General features: G+C 41.9%; 1 protein-coding gene across 5 annotated transcripts in view; it reads right to left on the reverse strand.

Moving 5' to 3' along the window:
* Positions 1-14,103, reverse strand: part of LOC105683393 — a 105,044-nt gene that overhangs the window by 77,961 nt on the left and 12,980 nt on the right. For 3 of the 5 annotated variants that reach the window (XM_048652985.1, XM_048652989.1, XM_048652988.1), the window contains exons 2-25: positions 9,402-9,457; positions 9,106-9,301; positions 8,923-9,027; positions 8,686-8,802; positions 8,277-8,524; positions 7,944-8,196; positions 7,427-7,672; positions 7,182-7,301; positions 6,939-7,072; positions 6,600-6,837; positions 6,385-6,507; positions 6,164-6,298; positions 5,841-6,074; positions 5,240-5,755; positions 4,970-5,155; positions 4,643-4,894; positions 4,125-4,556; positions 3,740-4,033; positions 3,393-3,641; positions 1,533-3,290; positions 1,255-1,443; positions 784-1,165; positions 280-695; positions 7-157 (exon numbers count right to left, since the gene is read on the reverse strand). In XM_048652985.1, the coding sequence (XP_048508942.1) occupies positions 7-157; positions 280-695; positions 784-1,165; positions 1,255-1,443; positions 1,533-3,290; positions 3,393-3,641; positions 3,740-4,033; positions 4,125-4,556; positions 4,643-4,894; positions 4,970-5,155; positions 5,240-5,755; positions 5,841-6,074; positions 6,164-6,298; positions 6,385-6,507; positions 6,600-6,837; positions 6,939-7,072; positions 7,182-7,301; positions 7,427-7,672; positions 7,944-8,196; positions 8,277-8,524; positions 8,686-8,802; positions 8,923-9,027; positions 9,106-9,301; positions 9,402-9,457 (7,030 nt within the window). Of the gene's footprint in view, positions 1-6; positions 158-279; positions 696-783; positions 1,166-1,254; positions 1,444-1,532; positions 3,291-3,392; positions 3,642-3,739; positions 4,034-4,124; positions 4,557-4,642; positions 4,895-4,969; positions 5,156-5,239; positions 5,756-5,840; positions 6,075-6,163; positions 6,299-6,384; positions 6,508-6,599; positions 6,838-6,938; positions 7,073-7,181; positions 7,302-7,426; positions 7,673-7,943; positions 8,197-8,276; positions 8,525-8,685; positions 8,803-8,922; positions 9,028-9,105; positions 9,302-9,401; positions 9,458-12,063; positions 12,083-14,103 lie in introns of those variants that run through there. The other 2 variants (XM_048652986.1, XM_048652987.1) reach the window with 2 other exon arrangements.

A 14,103-nucleotide genomic window follows, 5' to 3' on the forward strand; every position in this document is an offset into this window, starting at 1 on the left:
ACTTACGTAGCCGTTGAATGGCAAGGATTTTCTGAACATTCGTCTATATCAACGCATGTATCACCGATCAAAGCAAAACCTGCATAACAATTGCACGTGGCAATGTGATCAACGACGGCACAATTTCCATAGCCGCAGTTCATCTGATTACAAGGACCTGTTGTTGAAGATGAAAATATCGCGTTAATTTCCAAGGTCTTGTTTCTCAAGTTGCAAGTGTTGAAAAGAAAAGATCGTGTTACATAAATAATTAATGATATTGTATTCCGAATGACTCACTTGCGCATTTATTAGCTTCTTGATTACAGTACTTGTCCCCGGCGCAGTCATTGTTAGAAAGGCATTCGACTTTGAAACATCCAGATGCGTCCCCGATGTAACCGGGTTGGCATTGACACGCGGCCGTGTGATCGATTACTGAACAAATAGCGTTGAATCCACAATCTACGAACGCGCATGGATCTGTACAGTTATTTTGAAGACAGGCCTGGGAATCGGAACATTCGGAATGCAGTTCGCATTGATGAGGTATCAGACATCCAGTTCCCACCGGATCACCCGCTGTCCCTTGTGGACAAATACAGCGGTATGAACCATGAAGATTGATACATTCGGCACTTTGATGACAAGGCTGTTCTTCGCACTCGTTTATGTCCAAGCATTTTTCAGGACCGGCGATAAATCCATGTCCACATCTGAGACCAAGTCAATTAGTGTGAAAAATCATTCCTGAGAAACCCTTTTTTCCGAAATAAAAATAGAAACTCTGCAACTAGCCCTCACCTGCATTTGTTGTTTACGCATATTTCGTTGGTTTTACATCCAGCATCGGAAGTACATCCGATTACACAATTACCGCTGATACATTGCTCTCCGGGTAAACAGTTGCTATCCCCATAGCATATCTTCACGCATAATCCATTCTTACAACGTTCTCCGTGCGCGCAATCGCTTTGTGCATTGCATTGACATTGACAGAATCCCGTAATGCACGTATGTTGTGACGGGCAATCTCTGGGTGTTTCGCACGTAGTTGGAACACGTACACAACCTTGTTCCGGAGTTGGATTACCTTGGAATCCGGCTGGGCATCTACAGGTCGTGGAATGATCGATGCACGTACATTTCGCGTTCGCGCCACACACGTTTTCCTTCGTGCAAGGATCTGAAATTAAATGTAAATCCGTAGCACCGGAAAGAAAAAAACATAAACCTGAAATCCGTTCGTAATAATTATTAGGAATCTATTCTCACCTTGACATTTGTTGTTGATGCACGATTCGGACGAAGGACAATTTTTATTGCTACGACAACCGAGAGTACAAGTCCCACTCACACAAGCCTGATCCGATTGACACTGCGAATGAGATACGCAAGGCACAGCGCACAGATTGTTTATACACTTCTCACCGTCCGAACAATCGGAAACTGAGCGACAAGCAGCTAAAAGTAAAAGTAACCAAACGTTCGATAAGTCTCGCGCAAATTTTCTCCAATAATTTTCGTTTTACCAGTATTAATAACAACGATACCTTTGCACCGGCCATCCAGACAAAAATCGCCATCGCAATCCGCATGGGAGAGGCAGGCTCCCGCAGCTCTGACACATCCATCCTGATGACCTCTGCTGGAGGGCACAAATTTATGAGCGCACCTGCACGACAATTCCCCATTGATAATTTCGCAAATAGCATTTGCACCGCAAACATTGTCACATGGATTAACGCATATGCGATTTCGGCATATCGATTGCGCCGGGCAATCCTTGTCCGTAGCGCAAAATCCTTCCGGCTGACATCCAGTCGTGTAAGGATCTCCGACGTGATTCGGTGGGCATTGACATATCGGTGAGTCCGAAATTCCGGCAACACATATGGCAGTTGGGTGGCAATGATTTGCCGTGCAAATCTCGCTACCGACACATTCTATGTCCGGTACAGGGTTCGCTTTGAAGCCCGGTGGGCACTGGCAAATAGCCCTGTGATCGTCTGCTATGCAAACGGCATTCAATCCGCAGGAATTTTCATCACAAGCGTCGTAACAAGTATGCGTCAGTCGGTTACATAGCTGAGTCGGTGGACAATCGATATTGTATACACAGGGAACCGTCTGGCATCCCTTTGTCATGTCATTCGCATCCCCGGCATAAAGTCCCGGAGGACATTCGCAACGTGCGACGTGATTGTTTACGATACACAATGCGTTCGGACCGCAGGAAACAAAGTTACAGACCGGTTGGCAGGACAATGTACCGTCGTTGGAAGACCTGCATGTCTGGTCCTCGGCACACTGCGTATCAGTGTTACATCTGTCCCTTCGAGAAGTTTGACAACCGCTGCGATCGTTGGGATTTCCGGTATAGCCGGGTAGACACTCGCAATGACCCTGATGGGCGTTTGCGATACACTGTGAATTGATAGGGCAGGTGAATGCCTTGCAGACAAAAGTGCACTTCAAAACTCCCAAGGCATCCGGACGACAGGCAGCAGTCGATTCGCAATCGTTGTCGCTTATACAATCGGGTACGGACGGTTTCTCGCAAGATGATAATACCGGGTTCCACTCATATCCGTCTTGACAAACACATGTCGCATGTTTCAATGAATCCGGTTGGCATCTTTCGTGAGAACCGCAAACCACCCTAGCACATGGGTCCACGCATTCTCGAATCCCGTGCTCGGTCTGCGTGCAGAAATATCCTTCGACGCATTCCGTGTCGTCGGAACACGTCGCTGTAGGAACTGTTCTATGGGGTTGACATCCGTCGGCGAGATTGCTCGGATTTCCGGTGTATCCGTCGATGCAAATACAAGATGACAAGTGGTTTTGAGCAACGCACAACGCGTTAGGACCGCACTGCAGTTTACTACAGGCATCGACACATTTTCTTGATCCTTTGCCAACTTGGAAACATATTTGTTGCGCTTCGCAGTCGAGGTCATTGGAACAGTGACCTTGTAAGTAACATCCGTTATTCAGATCGTTCGCGTTGCCGCTATAGCCAGGTGGACATATGCAGGTACCTTCTTCGCAGACGGATCTTGGACCGCACTTTATGTCGCTACATCTGTCGATGCATTTACTTTGGATACACGAAAAGCCCGATGGGCACGGCACTTTATCACTGCACGAACAAACTGACGGATCTTCACAGGGGCCAACTTGCATCTTCTGACAACCGACGAACGGATTTCCGACAAATCCTTCTCTGCATCTGCAGTCGTAACTTCCGATTGTGTTTATGCAGACCGCGTCGCTTCCGCAAGCATTTCCATTGCATTCATTTATATCTGAAAACACGCCGCGATAAAAATCGTATCAGTGACGCTAAGAATCACAATTTTTTTGAGCAAATGGATACTTTTTTTTACTGATGTTTTAATCATCCTTACCGTGACATTGGATATAAGGGTTGCCCGCGTATCCGGGAGGACACAAACATTCGACTGCGTTCGGTCCAGCGCTGCAATGAGCATCCTTACCGCAAGATTCGGTGGAACAATCAGATTTTTCTTGGACGCCACAGCCGTGGTAGGGATTTCCACTTGTTCCTGGATTACATACGCAACTGGAGGCTGTCGAGCCATATTCGCAATGGGCGTTATCGCCACAAGTTGGATCACAGGTTGGCGGTTGAACGGCTGTGAGAAAATAAGAATAGTCATGTATTCCTCGAATCGGAATGTCCTTGTCACACTTTTACCACTCAGCATCGCGGGTGGGTATATGAAAAACTTACGTGGCATGCACAGGAGATCTGGATTTCCCACGAAGTATGGATTACAGACACATTTATTTGAGGATGGATCGCAACTTGCACCGACACCGCAGACGATACCTTCGCAACGACGTTTGCATCGTCCGCTTATACAGATACTCGGTTCTGCACAAGAAATTTCTGGGGAGCATACATCGGGGGTACATTGTCCACCTGGGAAAGGATTTCCGATGAACCCTTCGATACATTTACAAGTGGGACCGTCGTAACTGACGATGCACTGTGCTCCAGATCCGCAAACAAATCCGTCGCATTCTGAAATCCGAATTTAGTCATTCGACGATGTTCTTCAGTAGTCTTACGAAGTTGAGAAATGGTGTAAGGATTACGCCGACGGAATACTTACGAGAAACACATTCGTTATTTTTCCCTTCGGTAAATCCTACAACACATCGACACCACGCGGCATGTTTGTCCGGTTCGCAATACGCGTTCGGACCACAGGGTAAAGTATCGCAGGGATTAACGCAGCTGCCATGAACGCAGGCGTAATAATTTTCACAATCGTCGTTGGAAGAGCACTGTTGTTTGGATATGGCGACACCTGAACAACCGGCTCCGTATGGATCACCGGCGGTACCCTTTGGGCATTCGCAAATATAAGCTCCGTTGGTATTGAGACAATAAGCGCCTTGTCCACACGGGTTTTCAGCGCATTCGTTTATATCTGCACAACCGTGCTGAGGATCGCCTTCGTATCCGGCCTCGCACATGCACTTTGGCGGGTCACTCGGTGTGCATTTCGCGTTAATTCCACATGGGAAACGTTTGCATGGATCTATGAAGTGGCGATATGATAAAATAACTTCCGATTCGTAGCGGAGACAGAACTAATGTTGAGTAAACTAGCGCATTGAAACTTACTTTTGCAGAGGTTTCCGTCCTGGATATCAGTGTAGAAAGGAGGTGGACAAACGCATTCTCCCGGTTGTACACATTTCTCATTAGCCTTGCACTCGTTATCATTCGTGCATCTTCGCTGGGCCGGGGAACATAATCCATTGTAAGGATCGCCGCCGTAATCATAGGGGCAAACGCATTGATATGAACCTGGCAGATTGATGCATTCGGCACCGTAGCCGCACATTTGTTGTCCTTCGGTGCACTCGTTTATATCTGTTTCAATGTTCGAGACGAATGATTAATTCGGTTGCGATCGACAATAATATTCTCCTAACGAAGGACACTGACCTTCGCAAGATCCGTCTGGTCTTGTTCTGTAGCCCTTCGGACAAGCGCAGTAGCTAACACCGCCCGAGATTGTTATACATTCCGCGCCACTAGGACAGCTCTCACCCTTCGAACATCCGGCCAACATGCACTTGCCATTGACGATCTTGTAAGGTGGTTGACATTGGCATTCGATACTGTTGCATTCTGTAACATGATTCTCGTATTTACTTAATGTACTATTGCACTGTCACCAACGAGAGATTCGTGACCAAAAAAAAAACCTCTTACCTTCGCAAAGAGAGAATGGATTCCCGTTGAATCCAGGGGGACATTGACATTCGTAACTTCCGGGCAAATTTTTACAAATAGCGTTAACTCCGCACGCACTTTTATCTCTGGGTTCCATACACTCGTTGATATCTCTGCATTTTCCACTGTCCGTATCGCGAGTGTAACCGCGCTGACAAATGCACACGCTGCTACCGATGAATTCATCCTTGATGCATTGCTCGCCCGATGGACATGGAGTGTTCGGTCCGCAGACATGAGGCAATTCCGACTCCTGACATCCACCGCTGTAAGGATCTCCAGTCGTACCGCTGGGACATTGGCACGAAAACGAGCCTGGCTCGTTGTTACAAATAGCACCGGGAGGGCATGGATTCACTGCACATTCATTAATGTCGCTGCAACCTCCCTTTACACCTGGTTTTCCTGTGTAACCACTCCCGCATATGCATGTCGCAGCGTCGTTGAGCAACATACACTGGGCGTTCGGCCCGCAGAACAAATCTTCGCATGGGTCTGTTGAAGGATTTATTTCATGTTAGACTGACCAAGTGTTTTGTATCGGTTTGGTAATTTAGCGGTCAAGTGTGCCGGTACTCACGTCTACAGTCGTTTCCAAGATTCGGTTCAGGACACAAGCATCGTTTTTGGGGATCGCAAATCGCATTGCCTGGACAATCGCCATCCGTATTACATGTAACAACTCCGACACATTTGATGTAAGGATCCGGGTCCGGTATCGTTTCTTCTGGACACGAACAGTTGTATGCACCATCGGTATTTGTACAGGTAGCACCGTGGCCGCAAGCACCGGGACGTAAACATTCGTCCACATCTGTGAGGAATAATTATTTATCGATATTTCCCTCGCTCTGTTTTCGTTGAAAAAGGAACGATGAAATATTTATGGGATTCCAACTTTACCTATACACTGTTTAAATGCATTTCCGGAATATCCTGGTTCACATTGACAATTGAATCCTCCAGGAGTGTTCGTGCAAATTGCATTCTTTCCGCAACGTCCCGAGGGACCATTCAGGGTATCGCATTCATTTATGTCTAGATTGAAAAAACGAACGAAATGTCAACTACGTCCAATTCGTAATTCGGTTGTGTTAACTAATTTGAGTTGATTCATCGCTCACCGACGCATCCGGCAGCTATATCGTTTGGATTGAAGGTCCAACCGTCTTCGCAAATGCAATAAGCTTCGTGGCCGTCTGGTTTACAAAACGCATGATCTCCGCAAGTGACCTCGTCGCAAGGTGCTGTTGAAATGAGAAGAAAGAGATCACGTCCGAAACTCATTTGTCTCGGCTAACGAAAGAGCGGAAATTCTATGCAAAATTTTTTCACCCACCTTTGCAGGGAATGTGCGGTGGATTGCCGACGAATCCAGTTTCGCAATCGCAGTGATAGCTGCCTTTTACGTTCGTACAAACCGAAGCGGTTCCGCAAGGATACGCTAGACATTCGTCTACGTCTTCGCATTGAGCACCGACTGCCTTAAATCCGTCCTTGCAATGGCATTGATCCTCGATACATTCGGCATTGTTTACGCAGTCGAAATTTGATTTGCAAAGAGTCGTGACATCGGTCTGCGAATCAGATCGGTGTTGATGAGATTTTTTATACTTATTGTTAGAAGGACAGTATTTTGGCAAAATAAAATGAAAAAGTTAGACACTTTTTGACGTACTTGTTCGCAAGCAATAGCTGGACTAGGATTACCGCTGTAACCTTGTGGACATATGCAGTTGTATCCTGGATCAGAATTTTTGCAAATTGCGTTTGTACCGCACGGTTTTTCGTAAGCTGTGCATTCGTCGATATCTGTACAAATGATAAATGTATCCAGGTTAATCGAGTGTGCGTTGCGCAAATGTTGAAATTAACTGGAAATATCGTTACTAAATAAATTGTTTGTTAATTTTCTGCTAACCAGTGCATCCCTTAAAAGGATCGCCCGTGTAATCTGGTTTGCAACTGCAGGCAAAGCTCCCGACCGTGTCAGTACATTCGGTATTTTCTCCGCACGGATTGTTCTCACATTCGTTAACATCTGTTAATAGTTAATAATACGATACCGTTTATTAGTAAATAAGTGCAAAAAATTCAACTCGTCAATGATTAATGAAAAAAAAAGAAAAAAAAAAAACAACAACAACAACATCAATTGAAACTGACTTTCACACAACGTGAGACCTTGACCGATAAACCCTTGAGGGCAAATGCACTTGAACGATCCGGGTACATTGATACACTTGGCATTAGTAGCGCAAGCATTAATTTGGGCGCATTCGTTGGTGTCGATACATCCGTTGACCGAATCTTCCTGGTATCCAGCGACACATTGGCACTTGTAACTACCCTCGGTGTTTACGCACACGGAGTTTTCTCCGCACATCCCGATTTCATCGCATTCGTTTACATCTGTTACACACAGCAGTTAGTCATTTTATTTGCGAATTAATATTGTAGAGGCGAATTACATTAATTAATACTCTTTTTTTTTCTCTAATTCGTTAATAACTATTGTTCGAATACAGCAACTGTTATCTTTTGTTTTTAATAATATCTAAATCAGCAATTAGTGACGGTGGATGAACCAAACATTTCATACTTTGCAGTTAATCGTTAAAAAAAAAAACAAACAACAACAACAAATCCTTCGACGTTTCGTTTCGAAAAATTGTGCACTTACCGTGACAGCCAGTCAACGGATCTCCTTCCATCCCTTGTGGACAAGAGCAACGAAAACTTCCGTCCATATTTGTACACAGTGCGGATCTACCGCATGGATTCGATCTGGCGCATTCGTCAACATCGATACAACCGTCCTCGGGATTACCTTCGAAACCTACAGCACATTCGCATCTGTAACTACCGGGTAAATTTATACACGACGCACCTCGGCCGCACGCTCTTCCATTTTCACATTCGTTTACATCGATGCACTGTAGGGAAAAATAAATGAAAATTATTCCTTGTCGAATCGTCGATTGTTCCTCATTTTCCGATATGGGTGAACACTCACAGAATCGTAGGGATCACCGGCGTAACCTTCTTTACAGGAACAACTATAATTTCCAGGAATATTTTGGCAAATAGCGTCTTCGGCGCAAGCACCGGGAATCGCGCATTCGTCCAAATCTTCGCAATGTACTTCACCGTCGCCGGTGTATCCTGGTTTGCATTTACATAAAAAGTTTGCCGGTAAATTGCAACACTCCGCGTTTTCGACACACCTCGCCGCGATGACCGGATCCTGGCATTCGTCGATGTCTGCATAACGAGAAAAAAAAACGGAATGTAACGGCGACTCACGGGATGAATAATTAATTAATTAGTGTCGCACGTCGAAAATTGGCGCACTTGGTCGAATACCGTTACAAAAATTCGTCGAATAAATTTTTCGTGAAAAGTTGGCGAACGTCGTTACGTACCGTGACACGAAAATCCGTCACCTTGGTATCCAGGGAAACAGGAGCATTGAAAACTACCAAGAGTATTCGTACAATGAGCAAATATATCGCACGGACGATATTTGCACTCGTTTTCATCTGAAATTCAGAATAAATCGGGTGTTCAGAATTATCGGTTTCCCTCTTGATTTTTCTCGACTGCGAGCAGCTTCGCGCGATAATATTACACGAAAAACTGCAGCGGTAAAACATATTCACCTGGAACTTGACAGTTGCAACCACCAAATCCGTCGTTGCAATGGCACACGGAGTCGAGACAAACTCCATTCTGACATTTTGTTCCATCTTCTTTCGTGCAGTCATCTGCGCAAGGTGATTCGTTAATTATTCTAATTCATTTGTACGTTTCCATTCGTTTTCAGTTTGTTAAAAAAAACTTACCGGTACACTTGAGCTTAAGACGCTGCTCATCGGTGCCCTGATAACAGTCCGCGTGACTATCGCATAATTTTGACAACTCTAATAGTTGCAAAACATCTGTAGATTCGTTTACTTGACAGCCGAAATAACCGTCTTCTAAATTTAAAAAGAATACTTCTCTCCTAGCTCCTGTTCTCCCTCTGTTCAGCGATTCCGCCTGTATTCGAAGAATGATAAAATAAGAAAATCAGCAATTTCGTACAACGGAACAACTAGGGAAATCAATTTTTTCATTTTACAATAAACGATTCACTCACTGAGTATGAGGTAAATATTATCCATACGACCAACGGCAAAAGATGTTTCATCTTTGCTGTAAATTGAAACAAAAAAAACAAAATTATACATTTGCGTAGAAATTGTCCATCTACGAATAACAACGATACAACGCATGTTCGAAAGAATTTCAAATATCGTGTGTAGAAAAAAATTAGGTCGAATCGTTCTCAAATCAATCTATCTATTACAGTTGTAGTCGTTGATAAAATTATAATTATTAGGAAACGAAAACAAAATTTTATCAAATTTTCACTGTCATTATCACTGCACTCACAATTATTTATATTTATTGATAATTTAATAACATTTACACATCACCATTTTTTTTGTTTTTTTTCTCACTTCACACCACGTATGTAATATTATATCGCGTTGCACAATATCTTCTCCGAACAATGGTCACCCCTGCATAATTTCATCCCTTCGACAGGAAGACGCGCCGTTGCGTGAAAATTATAATTCGTTATGCGGTCGAAAAGGTACCTCGGCGTGGTATCCGTCTTGTGGAAAGAAGAGAAAAAGAAAAACCAAAAGTAAAAAAAATCATGTAATCCCACAACACCTCTTCACAATATCGTTAATGTATCGCCCAAAGTGTTTTTTTCTTCCTTCTCTTTCTCTCTTATTTTTACCGATAGGTATATCATTTTTCACCGACGCTGCACATGTTGTATGTACATATCTTCGCTAAATAAAAATAAAAAACGGTCGATTTTCGACACGCTGCATATACTACAATGCCTATACGATAATCAACGATCTTTTCATTGGTAATTTTTTATATAGAAAAAAAAAAACAGAAAAAACAAGAAAAAAATCAATCGCTCGTGTACGTAAGTATGTAGTACACATTGATCGGTTTCTGTATGAAATTATGTAAGCAGTGCCAAATTTAACATCGGAATTCACGATGCGTAACACCGTTTTAATTTCGTGGTATACGGTCTACGATATGTATAATAGGTATAGTATGTATCCTGCAGCGCAGCCTATATAATATAACTAGCTGTATAACACAGGAATGTTTTTCATATCCGTGTTAGGAAAAGAAAAGATTATAATAGAAGCTATGGGAAGGCGGCCAAAAGAAAAAGAACTTTTATAACAATAAAAACAGTGGGGCAATAACCATAACAATAATAATAATGATAACAACAATAACAATGATATTCGTAACGATAAATAGAGTATCGGAGGGCGTGAACCGGGGAGGATGCACCTGTGCCTTTCTTGCACTTTTGTCGCTTACGGTATCTATTCTAGTTGCCCCGGGGAACCGCAGCTGCGAAACGAAGAAGAAGAATCGTGGTCGCGCGATTAGTTTGTGAAAACCCGTTTTCAAATTTCGGAATTCCAAGGGGTCCAGTATGATAAAAAACGACGTCTGCAAAGGCAGCTAAAATCTTGTAACCCATAGTCTTGGGTTACCCTGCGGAACGTAAAGTTTTCGGATGTTTACTAACATCGTTATATTTTCTGTTCTCTCATAATATATCACGAGATAAACAAGGCTTTATGGTACAATGATAATTCCGATAATAATAATAACAAATGTCAACTAGGATCACCTCCCATTAAATAACATAACGTTGCGAGTAAGTGAGCTTTGACTTATCGTGTTACAGGCGTAAAAATTCAACCAAAAATAAATCAAACGTGCACGTCGTAGAAGGTATACACGACCGTACACCTACCGAGTTAAAAAAAAAAAAAAAAACAAACAAACGAGAGAGAAAAAAGAATTGCGAAAGAAAGAAAGAAAGAAAAAAAGGAAAAAATGGCACGTGACTGTATAACGAGGTAGAGGGAACATTATACCCGAGATACCCTTGTACAGTATAAAACACGTGCATGCACATCATCCCGTTTAAATAGCAATTTGAAATCGAAACGCTTGAAATATTTTGTTCCCCCTTAACTTTTGTACGGATTTGTTTTGTTTTTTTTTTTCTTTTTCTTCTCTTTTGTGAAATACTCACATCGTTCGGAATTCAATCGAACGATTCGGAACGTTTCAATGAAATATCAAACTCCGAAATGAGTTAATTATTATTCACGGTGAGTTAAATAAAATCCTATCTCGCTATGCACGTACGGTTATGGCTCGTGCGGTTTCAGATCAATTAAGTACGTGTACATCCATGGGTATTGTACAACGCTTGGATTTCAAATAAAAAACAAACGAATAACTGAAATGAATTAAGTAAATGAAGATGGTAAAAGCTGCGATTAGCTAACGGCCGTTGCGAGGATATGCAGATACTATAGCTCCCTGTAATTACTCTAATAAATGTGAGTGCGAACCGATGATGTGTCAAGCGATACTTGTAAGATTGTTGTATAAAAGAGCAATTTATTTGTCCTCCAAGACAGTTTCTTACCAACACAGGCGGCTACCTCTTCCTTTCACTCTTCCCAACTTATATTTTGCACGTGTTATATGAACATATAAGGACATATCGAAGCGTGTATTGGTATACGTGACATAGCGTCTTGTTAGACGAACGTTTAAATAAAAAGAAGAAGAAAAAAAAAAAAAAAACTAACTAAACCGCAGTGGCTCAATTATAAATTGCAAGGATTGTTTCAGTGATCCAAATATATAAATAATTAATCAATTAAATAATTATCACGACATACCCATTACGTTATCACAGTATTGTAAAGGAGATAATCGCGGCGCTCGTTGCGATCATTACTTTATTCATCAACACCACAAATATACGGGAACATTCTTGAAACATTTTTTTTCGGCTCAGCTCAGTTCAGTTTAATTTCTTTTCTTTCTTCTTTTCATTTATGTGCAATATCTCGTGAGTTACGAATTATCGGTGGAAAATTTTTGGATAAAATTTTTTATGCTTTTTTTTTTTATTTCACAACTCCATCAAAAACTTTCCAGTTTATTTCCGAACCGAGACGAGAAGCGACTACCGACGTAAACGAGGCCTCGATCAATATGCGATAAATAAAATTTTGGGTATCTTTTTTTCTCGGTTTTTTGTCCAATTTTTACTTTTTTCGTAGACACTTTATTGGTGATTCACTAATATCGAATATATATGTATATATATATACGGTATGTTGTAAAACGATGAGATGATAATGGTGTCGTGAACAAATGTATAGTCATCGCACAGCTATGTAATCAAACGTTTATAATATTAGGTGGTTCCAGCTACGTACGTAGTAAATAATTAGAATAAACCAACCGAAACTCGTTATATCGACTCTATGAGTCGCCGATTTCGTAAGATTACCCCGCCTGTCTTCGGTGTGCCTCACGTACTTATGTCTACATTAATTATTATTGCGCGTTCCTATGCAAAACTAGGTGGGACCTAGACACAGAAGTTTTATGGGTTGAAACTAGCTCATCGAAACATACGTGACGCGTGTAATAGAAATAATATACATATATCTCTGCGACACGGAGGGGAATTAAACGGAATTTAATTCGATGTTCGATAATCCGATTATTATATTACTATATCATCATCATCATTATCGTTATTAAGTAGCCTGATATAATTTCTATGAATCTCGACAGAGGAGGAAGAGAAAAATCGCCTCGGTATCGGGTTGAATCGTATAGAATTTGAGACCGTGTACTCCGGTGGCACCGAAAGAACGCGTCTTGTACGGTTCAAGGACGATGAGGTGAGAGAAATTTCTGACCCAGTACGAAGAGGCTTTATTTGGCTGTGATGTATGCGGCGGTGTATAGTTTATAAGTGTATGCTTGCAATTAACATACTAGAATGCCGTGGTGTGAATTGTATGCCCACATACATATGGGCGTATACAGGGTGGTCCATGGAAAGAAAAAAGTTGGACTCGAAATGCGAGGAAAAAGTTTTTAACGCGATATAACGGAGACATCCCATCCTCGAACTCTGAAACCGGAAGAGCGAACCTTCGTCGTTTTTTTTCGTTTCAAATTTTAGAGAAACTCAAACTTTAACTGTGACCCGAAAAACACACGCTCGAGAAATAAGATCGTATGCAAATAAACTGTACTCCATTGACCTTTTAAAATTGTCGAATTGGTCGCTTTTTTTTTCGGCCACTCTGTACGTAAAGTTTATATGTAACTAGCAGGCTTGATACTGCTGCGATTCGAGGCTGCAGATCAGGATATGAGCGTGCAATTTTAATTGATCTAAAGTTCAAAAGTCTGTTGAAAAGAAAATAAGCTGAACTTCGCAATTCTCGACGGAGACGGTTTATATGTACAGGTATCGCGAAGAGATGATTATCGCGGTGAAAACAAGAACGGCGAAAAAAAGAAAAGAAAAGTTATCGCTCATCAACGACGAAAAAATGTACAAAACCTCATCGAAGTGAATATAAAAATATCAATAAAATCAATCAATTCCTACGCTGTTAATTTTCTAGACGCCCGTATGAGAAGTATGTATATATGCATGTATATATGGTATATAGATTGAATATGTATATTCTTGGAAATTGGCGACACATGTTAATCATGAGATTCGCGCTTACAGCCATCAGGGAAAGGATGTAATAAAATATATGTATGTACATGTACATGTGATCTTTGAAATAAAAAGATGGAATAAAAAATTCCAACAAAAATTTTTCATCGACGAGCGCAATAATCATTTAATCCCCGGCCATTGGCGATATATACATATATGTATATTAATTTATTACAAG

Source organism: Athalia rosae, chromosome 3 (genome assembly GCF_917208135.1).
Source record: "Athalia rosae chromosome 3, iyAthRosa1.1, whole genome shotgun sequence".
Classification (NCBI taxonomy): Eukaryota; Metazoa; Arthropoda; class Insecta; order Hymenoptera; family Athaliidae; genus Athalia; species Athalia rosae.